The 9343-nt window shown below is 44.8% G+C and overlaps 2 protein-coding genes across 2 annotated transcripts in view; one reads left to right on the plus strand and one right to left on the minus strand.

The window, feature by feature from the left end:
* The first annotated feature begins 390 nt into the window (after window positions 1–390).
* Window positions 391–8884, plus strand: tubg1 (tubulin, gamma 1). The gene is made up of 11 exons (XM_042087478.1): window positions 391–567; window positions 1228–1340; window positions 2756–2923; window positions 3451–3519; window positions 4351–4430; window positions 4650–4776; window positions 5409–5495; window positions 5695–5844; window positions 6305–6457; window positions 6644–6805; window positions 7198–8884. The coding sequence occupies exons 1-11, from the start codon at window positions 519–521 to the stop codon at window positions 7393–7395; spliced, it is 1356 nt and encodes a 451-aa protein (XP_041943412.1). The 5' UTR covers window positions 391–518; the 3' UTR covers window positions 7396–8884.
* A 167-nt stretch (window positions 8885–9051) lies between these two features.
* plekhh3 (pleckstrin homology, MyTH4 and FERM domain containing H3) overlaps window positions 9052–9343 on the minus strand; it is a 25742-nt gene continuing 25450 nt past the window's right edge. Inside the window, exon 13 of the mRNA XM_042087454.1 lies at window positions 9052–9343. This exon is cut by the window's right edge and continues 1054 nt beyond it. The gene's annotated coding sequence lies outside the window, so the exon portion shown is untranslated.

A 9343-nucleotide genomic window follows, 5' to 3' on the forward strand; every position in this document is an offset into this window, starting at 1 on the left:
ACGTTGTGGACGGCCACCAAGCGTCTTCTCCCTCACGGCTGCGCGCGCGCATCTAGTTTTGTTGGTAAACGGGAAACCCGTGTATATATGCTTAGATAATGTCATATTCCTTGTGGATAATACCATAAATACTCCAGTAATTGATCTTACCAAAGAAGTTGTTATTTGTGGCTAGTTTTGTTCTATATACAATCTATGATTTTTTTTTGTGCAAAATAGTATAATACAAAGTGCAAGGTTACAAATGGTACAAAATACCGTTAATAAAGTGTGTACAGTAAAGTATACATTGCAATGCATGAACGTAAGCGAAATGGTTTATGATGGTGGCCTAAAAAAAGTCCGTGATGCTCTCAGGAAATGAACGCAACCCGACAGGGAGCATGCGCTCTTCAGAGAGGCAGGAAGCCGTTTTGCGGCATTTGTGATGTTGAAGCGGGAAGCCACGGAAATCTGCTCACACTGACAGTCAACAACGCAAAAGGAGACAGCTTCACCAGTCCACTAAGAGGGCAAGCATGCCTCGAGAGATCATAACACTACAACTTGGACAATGCGGGAATCAGAGTATGAAAATTGATTATATGTGGTTCCTAAGGTTCATCTTTCCTAACATAGGCCCGTTGTGTCCAACGTTAGCATTACTTAGGTTGCTACCTAGCTAGCTAGCTAGTCAGTTTGGTAACGGTAGACCTACTACTACACTGTTGGTAACAATGTAAAGAATAACGCTATAACAGTCACCTACAGAGAATAACCGCTAAAGAAACCCGCATTATTCTAGTTAAGTAGTTTGCAAACGGCTAACGTTACCATCTGCCGTATGACGTAAAATTCACCCACAACATCGGGTAACGTACCATGGGTTTCTTATTTCTTCAGCGACAAAAAGGTGGCCCGCCCTGTGAAAGCCAGCCAGTTGATGCATAACAAATAGATCATCTAGATACAATGTACGAGATGTATCTCTTGTTGCCTATTTTTTTATTTAACATCGCGCGTCTGTGTTTGTTAAATAACTTGTAAATGAACGTCATTCTTCTACCATTAAAGTCGTACTATTAGCACAGCGTTTCTCTGAACTGAACACATTTTTTTAAATCAAAATATCTGTTGTAAAGTACAAGCATTTATGCCCAGTTAAATACAGTTAAGGTTACACTTGATCAAACAGATTTGCTGTCAGCCATGTGAATTCCCAGTTGTGTGATTTAATGTCCCTGGCAGTTGGGTTTGAGTTCTGGAAGCAGCTGTGTGCTGAGCATGGCATCAGTCCTGAGGGCATTGTGGAGGAGTTCGCCACAGAGGGCACGGACCGAAAAGATGTATTCTTCTACCAAGTAAGGGGCAAACGAGTATAAACTGTATCTTCAAAAAAAGCAAACAAAAGTGGCAGTGAGTTGCATTGCAAGCTGTGACAGTTGTCAGTACTGATGACACATGATGACACAACTACTAGGTGGTTTGAGTAGGGCCATTTGGACTCTTTTGAAAAGCATTCAAGCAGATTTGAGCCCTCAATATATAGCACTGGCTCGGCCTGGCTCGATAGTGGGCCTGCGGTTATTGTTATCAGTATATTATAGTGTGCAGACCATCTTCTCTCTCTGACACGTTTTGTCTGGCACCTGTTACACATTTTTTTGGATGTGCGCACCTGTCTCTACAAATCCTGCGGTTATTGTTGCCATTGTTGTAGGCCAGGGAGAAATAAAGCCTTAAGGGAAAAAACTTAATGTGCTTTGTGCAACCGGCCCCAGGTGTTTAACAAGAACGGCTGCAGTCCAGTTCATTAGCATGTCTGTTCATATCAACTACAATGTTTGCCTCTGTGGGTGCAAATACGTAATAATATCCATTTCGTGCCTCTGTGTGTGTGTAGCCAGAGACTTTCTAATGAGGAGACACAGCACTTATAAAAAACCTCCATAGAAATGCATGGGACTAGTTTGTAACGGCCGTTACTACACATATCACACCCCTTCCTCGCCAAAACGTCAACATGTGTATACATTGAGCCATTCATGTGGTGTGATGTGACTACATTGAGCCAATTATGTGCTGTGTTGTGCAGTCATCGTGCCAATCATGTGTTGTGAACTCGCCGCTGAAGCACGGTTGGTGTCATGAAGCCTTGCGCACGTGCTTTTCTGCTGAATAGGATGCCCGATGAGTACCCAAAAAGCGTTGCCATATGGCCGCCGAGTGGAGGGACTTGCCTAAAAGGACTTTGGTGTAGCTCTGCAAAATGGCACATGTTGGTGTTGGTTATACATTTGTTTTTGCTGCAGTTCAAAAATTGTCCACTAGATGGTACAAAACAATAACATTTGGTGCCGAAATCTAGATGGTGGCCTGTGAATTGAAAGCTATGATGCCAGCAGGCAGTCATCATTTCCCATACCTCTGTAACTTATTGCAATGTAACCCTCCATGTATATGACTCCCCTTAAGCACCTTGGCAGTCAGGTACCCATAATATTCGGATTTAGGGAATTAGGAGTTTGCAATGTAAGCGCATAATGTAATCTGAAAACTGCTGCCCTGATTAGAAAAACAATGCTGAACTGATCTCAGCTGGTATTCTGTCTATAATGGATTGGAATGGAAATTTCTAAGTGACCCCAAACTTTTGACCAGTAGTGTACGTGTTTAAGACGTGCATAATTTAGTATTTTGACGTAGTGTCTCTGAATGACTTGCATTACTTGTGAGCTGTTTGTTTATCTGAGTGTTCGTCCCCGGGTGACCACAGGCAGACGATGAGCACTACATCCCCCGGGCAGTGCTGCTGGACCTGGAGCCGCGCGTCATCCACTCCATCCTGAACTCGCCCTACGCCAACCTGTACAACCCGGAGAACATCTACCTGTCGGAGCACGGCGGTGGCGCCGGGAACAACTGGGCCAGTGGCTTCTCTCAGGTGAATAACACACACAAAAAGGATACACACACAAACTCATGCTCTTTCATGTCTTGCACATCTTCTTTATCAGGGTAATTTGTATGGAGATGTCAGTAAATGTACTGGTGCAAGTACACACATAGGCAGGCACACACACATAGACACACATATGCATACCACATTCTTTTATTCTCTCCTGCTTGTTCCACATGTTCAGATTCTCTCCTCTTTAGCAGGGCTCCAGACAAAAAAACAAATAATCCTTGGAAGCTAACATTTTCATCTCCAGTGAAAAATATCAGTGAGATAATATGATGAAACACATGAAGATTCCTTATAGTCACCAACTTCTGCAACAAACAGTATATTTGCAAAAGAAACTGTTGGCATAATTTGGGTAAAATAAAAAAGCTAGGCACATTGGCGACCATTTTAGTTGCCATCTGGAGCCCTGTTTAGTTGTTATGATAGTGTTGTTGTAAGGATTTCAGTATATACATGTATATATTGGTACATGTAAACTGGTTGAACATGATCTGTCACAGGGAGACAAAATCCACGAGGACGTGTTTGACATCATCGACAGAGAGGCAGACGGCAGTGACAGCCTGGAGGTAAACTTCGCCCTTAAGCCATTCAAACATCCGAATTGTCCCCTCCTCTTCTCACAAGGGTGTGACGAGTTGTAGTTAGAGCCATGGAGGCGGATAGGTCTGTGATTTTGCCACTGGAGTTGCTTGGGGGAGTTGCTTGGAATAATGTTACACAGCAGTTCTAAATAAGAATGCATGTCTTGTGAGTATGGCACCTCATTCACCAAAATATGCCGGAGTTGAAAAAGTCTTAAATGTGTCACATGCCACCCTTTTTTTGGTCCGGATATTTACTCAGATAAGTTAGGTAATGGATTGCGTAAACGGAGAACACATATAGAAGTTTAACTTTAACACACACACACACACACACACACACACACACATGTGCGAATAGCCACGCATTATTTCACAGGAGGGTGTCATTTCATGGCTATTAAAAGGTCTCCTCCCTCTAAAACAGCAGTCTCCACCCAACCCGCCTTGCTAGGTAATTACCGCCCCACTCATTTAAGACCAAGTGGTGGTTTAGTATGTGTGTGTATGCACCTGAGGGGTTGAGGAAGTGTGTGTGTGTGAGTGTGTGTGTGTGTCCACCTCAGAAATAATGTGTATGTTTGTGGGAACAAGCCTGTGTGTAGGCTACATCTGTGTGATTATATGTGAAAAGTGTGTGTGTGTGTGTGTGTGTGTGTGTGAATTCATGTCCTCTTAAAAGAAGGTCAGTAGGACAGTTATAGCTATAAATATGTGTGTATACGCTCTAATTATGAGAAGGAGTAGTTGAGGACACAGGCACCAATTCCTAGATACACACATTGTTACACAGAGTATGGTGTGTGTGTCTCTCAGGGGTTTGTGCTGTGCCACTCCATCGCTGGAGGAACTGGTTCTGGACTGGGCTCCTATTTATTGGAACGCCTCAATGACAGGTAAGGCCACAGAACACACACACACACACACACACACACACACACACACACACACACACACACACACACACACACACATACCTAAGTTTGTGCCTACTGTCACCTTGGAAAGGTTTTGTATTCTAACTTCCAGCATACATGCATCAGTGTAGTTCTCAGTGTGTCTCTGACCCCACCCCCCCCCCCCCCCTTTTTCCTCCCGTGCCTCTGGGAGTGCAGATATCCCAAGAAGCTGGTGCAGACCTACTCAGTGTTCCCCAACCAGGATGAGATGAGTGATGTGGTGGTGCAGCCCTACAACTCTCTCCTGACACTCAAGAGATTGACACAGAATGCCGACTGTGTGGTGAGGGCATACACATAAGCACACATATGCACACAGACACACACATACACACACACACACATACTCACACACACATACTCACACATACACTCATTAGATTAGATTAGATTAGATTCAACTTTACTGTCATTGTGCAGAGTACGAGTACAAAGACAATGAAATACAGTTTGTGTCTAACCAGAAGTACAAAAAAACCCAGAAAAGTGCAATGTAGACAGTAGTATACAGTTGGTTTACAGAAAGTGGTTTAGAGTAATATAAATGAAATATAAATATGTGCAGTGTATTAGCAGTTACCGTATAAGAGCAGAATAAATATGGCTATGTAATATGAAAAATGTATAAACAACATGTACAGATATGTGCAGTGTAGTGGCAGTACCATTATAGTAGTAGTAAGAATAATATAGATATATGCAGTGTATTAACAGAATATATTGTAAGAAAAACTGAATAGATATGGATATTCAGTATGAACCATACAGATATGTACAGCTATGTGCAGTGTGGTAACAGTACCATTGTAGTGCAAAAACAGTAACATTATAAGAGTACTCTCATAATCCAGAATAATAGTGTCTTTCTACATAAAGTTATTGACATTGTACCGTGCCCCCCACCCCCACCTGCAGGTGGTCCTGGATAACACTGCTTTGAACAGGATTGCTACTGATCGACTGCACATCCAGAATCCTTCCTTCTCCCAGATCAATCAGCTGGTAAGATCACTGCTCTCAAACATGCCAGTTGAACCTGACACCCAGCTACACCTCTGCTATTATTCCAATCACCCAAAACTTAAACATAGGTGTGTAAAAATGAAAAATACTTTAAATAGATATTTGTTTTTTTTGGAGGATGAAATCTTTTGTTTTTCTTCTGTTTTTTAATCTGAAGCTGTTTTCTGTCTCTCCATAGGTCTCCACCATCATGTCTGCCAGCACAACAACTTTGCGTTACCCTGGTTACATGAACAACGATCTGATTGGTTTGATAGCTTCACTCATCCCCACACCCCGCCTCCACTTCCTCATGACTGGATACACCCCTCTCACCACAGACCAGTCGGTGAGAGAGAGGGAGGGAGGGAGGGAGGGGGGGGAGAGAGAGAGAGAGACTATAACAGCACTCACCGACGCACTTATTCTTACTGTACTCTAATGTTTTTTTTTTTAAACTGTCCTAAAATTGTGAGAACTGTTCTAAAAACTTACTGTTTACCATGTTGTTAGTCGCTTTGGTTAAAAAAAGCGTCAGCCAAATGTAATGTAATGTAATGTAATAAACTAACCCCACCAAGAGTGAGATGTTGTAGTATTGACTAGAGATTATGAGTTAAATCTGTCAGATTTTTTGTTCACTCACCCATGAAATTGTTTCTCCGTGTGTCTTTCCCTCCCTTTTGCCATGTCTCCCTCTTTTCCCTCCCCCTGTTCTTGTCCCTTTCTCCCTCCCTCTCTCTCTCTCTCTCTCTCTCCCTCCCTCCCTCTCTCTCTCTCTCTCTCTCTCTCTCTCTCTCCGTGTGCAGGTGGCCAGTATCAGGAAGACCACAGTGCTGGACGTGATGAGGAGGCTCCTGCAGCCTAAGAACGTGATGGTGTCCACTGGACGCGACCGCCAGACCAACCACTGCTACATAGCCATTCTCAACATCATCCAGGGAGAGGTGGACCCCACGCAGGTGTGTGTGTGTGTGTGTGTGTGTGTGTGTGTGTGTGTGTGTGGACATTGTTATTAGGTCCTGTGTGTTTATGTGTAAGAGATTACTATCATGGACAGGAAAGAAGTGTGTATTTGCCTCCTTTCACAGATGTTGGTGTGTGTGTGTGTGTGTGTGTGTGTGTGTGTGCGCACGTTCAAACTGTAGGTTCATAAGAGCCTTCAGAGGATCAGGGAGAGGAAGTTGGCCAACTTCATCCCGTGGGGCCCTGCCAGTATCCAGGTTGCACTGTCTCGCAAGTCGCCCTATCTGCCCTCGGCCCACCGCGTCAGCGGCCTCATGATGGCCAACCACACCAGCATCTCCTCGGTACACACACACACACACACACACACACACACACACACACACACACTCGACTGTGGAGCCTAGAGCTCTTCAGCTCTCCCCCTGCAGTGGAGCCTCACAACTGAATTACACTGAATTGCATTTAGCTGGCTGAGCTCTCCGTTTCCTCAAATTAGATAGAATGTTTTTCCTCCTTTTCTGGTGTAGTTATGTCATGTGTCTGCGTAACAAGCTACTTGAGTTGGAGACTGGGGGGGGGGGGGCAAATCTGTGAAAGTACTGATTCATACATTAGACTGAAGACTTGTTTGGGAAAGATTTGACAATGGTTGGAATTTGCCTATAATAGGAATGCTGAGTAAATGAAGCATTTGGGACATGAGGCTATTTTTCTATTCCTCTCTCTCTCTCAGCTGTTTGAGCGCACCTGCAAGCAGTACGACAAGCTGCGGAAGCGCGAGGCCTTCCTGGAGCAGTTCCGGAAGGAGGACATGTTCAAGGACAACTTTGACGAGCTGGACAACTCGCGCGAGGTCGTGCAGCAGCTCATCGATGAGTACAGCGCAGCCACGCGGCCCGACTACATCTCCTGGGGCTCACAGGAGCAGTGAGACACACACACACACTCACACACTCTCAAGGCTGTGCCTCATGAAAAGGAGTCTACACACAGCTGTGCTTCATCAGGAGCCCACACACACACACACACACACACACACACACACACACACACACACACTGATAAAGAAGTCTCCGAGCCTTCTACGTCCCTGTGCCACACTCAAAGAGTGGACATTGTTGATAACTGTTTGCTGAAGCGCCTCCCGGTTGGTCCTGACATGGGATCAGTAAGGACCTTAGCCCTCCAATGATAAAGTAGAGTAGCCAGAAAGGAAATGGCTGTTCCCAGAACAGTCCCTCCTCCTCTTCTTAGAGTCCCATGTCTCTCTCTCTCTCTCTCTCTCTCTCTCACTCATGTGTGCCTCAAAAAGTGCTCCACAATTGTAGTCAAGTGCTTGTTCAGTCTGTCTCCTCTGCTCTCTCTCTCTCTCTGGCACAGTCACCGCTACCTCTCAACCTTTTTCTTCTTCTTTTTGCTGATCTACAGCTTTCCCTGTCTGGCTGAATGACATACTGCTGCTCCTCCACAGCATTTACTAGAGATGCGCATTCCCATTAATATGTACATAAAAAAAGACACCGTGGCATCCAGGCCTGGTGCATCTGTCTGTAGAGTCCCTGAGCTCTTTGACACGGCAGAAGATAAACAGAAGATGGTTTCCTGTCGTTCCAGATCATCAAGTGACTACTCAGAGGTGTAAATGATCATCTCTCAGTCTGTCTCTCCCTCTTTCTCTCTCTCTCTCTCTCTCTCTCTCTCTCTCTCTTTCTCGTTCTCTCTTTCTGACATAGGTTTAAAAATAGCTCAGGCAATCACACAAGAGATGTGTCTGAATGTAACCCTAGAGGGGCTGGAGTAAGACTGGAGACGGAAATGGAGAGTCGGGAAGCACACACACACACACAAAGTTAGTCACATTTTGGTCCCTCCTGCACACAAGCTACACAATCAGTCTTTCCCTCAGGAGAATGAAATATATGCACACGCACACACCCACACACACACATATGCACGCACACACACACAGCTGTTTCTGTGTTGCTGCTGAAGGAAACACACAGAATTCTTTGTGGTGTGTGTGTGTGTGCAAACCACTGTGTTTAATACAGTCCAGGTGTGGATGGTGGAATGGTACTGTGTTCCACTGAGTTCTTAAAGCGTTGCGTGGGTTTGAAGTGGGTCTGACTTGTCCAGGAGAGGCCTGCAGTTTAAATCTCCCACTCAGCCACAACCCCCCCCCCCCCCCCCCCCCAAAAAAAAAACACACACACACACTCCCCCCTCCTCTTCTCCCTCATCCTCAACATGAGCCCAGTGTGCGTGAGCTGGAGCTCTGTCTGACGTCACACACACACACACACACACACACAACACTTCCCAGTGCCGTCGCTCTGCTCACATGCTCCAAATGTAAATACTCAGCTGCTTCAAATTTACTCAAGTTGTGATATGGTAAAAATAAATGGTTGTTTTTTTTCCAAGAGCGTACATAGTCATTATTTGGAGTGTGTGTGTGAGTGAGAGAGAGAGTGCGTGAGAAGGATCCCAGAGTAATAAGAGGGTGTAAAATGGTGAGAGGTAACACTTGTGTGTGCGTATGTGTGTGACGTGTTAACAGGAAACATCAATACTCCCAACTCAGTAATGGTATAATGGTTCTTATTTATTTGTACATACAGTATTTATTGTTTGTTAGCTATATTATTGCACGTCTGAGTCAGCTGTACAATCAACAGTGCAGTAGTGGCCGATAAAATGAGTGACATAAGAAAAAGTACCGTGTGGCAAAAACCAATCCGTTTCCGAGCTGGAGGCTATAAACAGTCTGTTTAGTTTCCCCCCTTGGCTCACAGCTGCCAGCAGCTGCACACTAGCATTCTCACCGTCTGTGTGTGTGTGTGTGTGTGTGTGTGTGTGCGCGTGAGAAGGAGAGGCCG

Source organism: Alosa sapidissima, chromosome 3 (assembly GCF_018492685.1).
Source record: "Alosa sapidissima isolate fAloSap1 chromosome 3, fAloSap1.pri, whole genome shotgun sequence".
Taxonomy (NCBI): Eukaryota; Metazoa; Chordata; class Actinopteri; order Clupeiformes; family Clupeidae; genus Alosa; species Alosa sapidissima.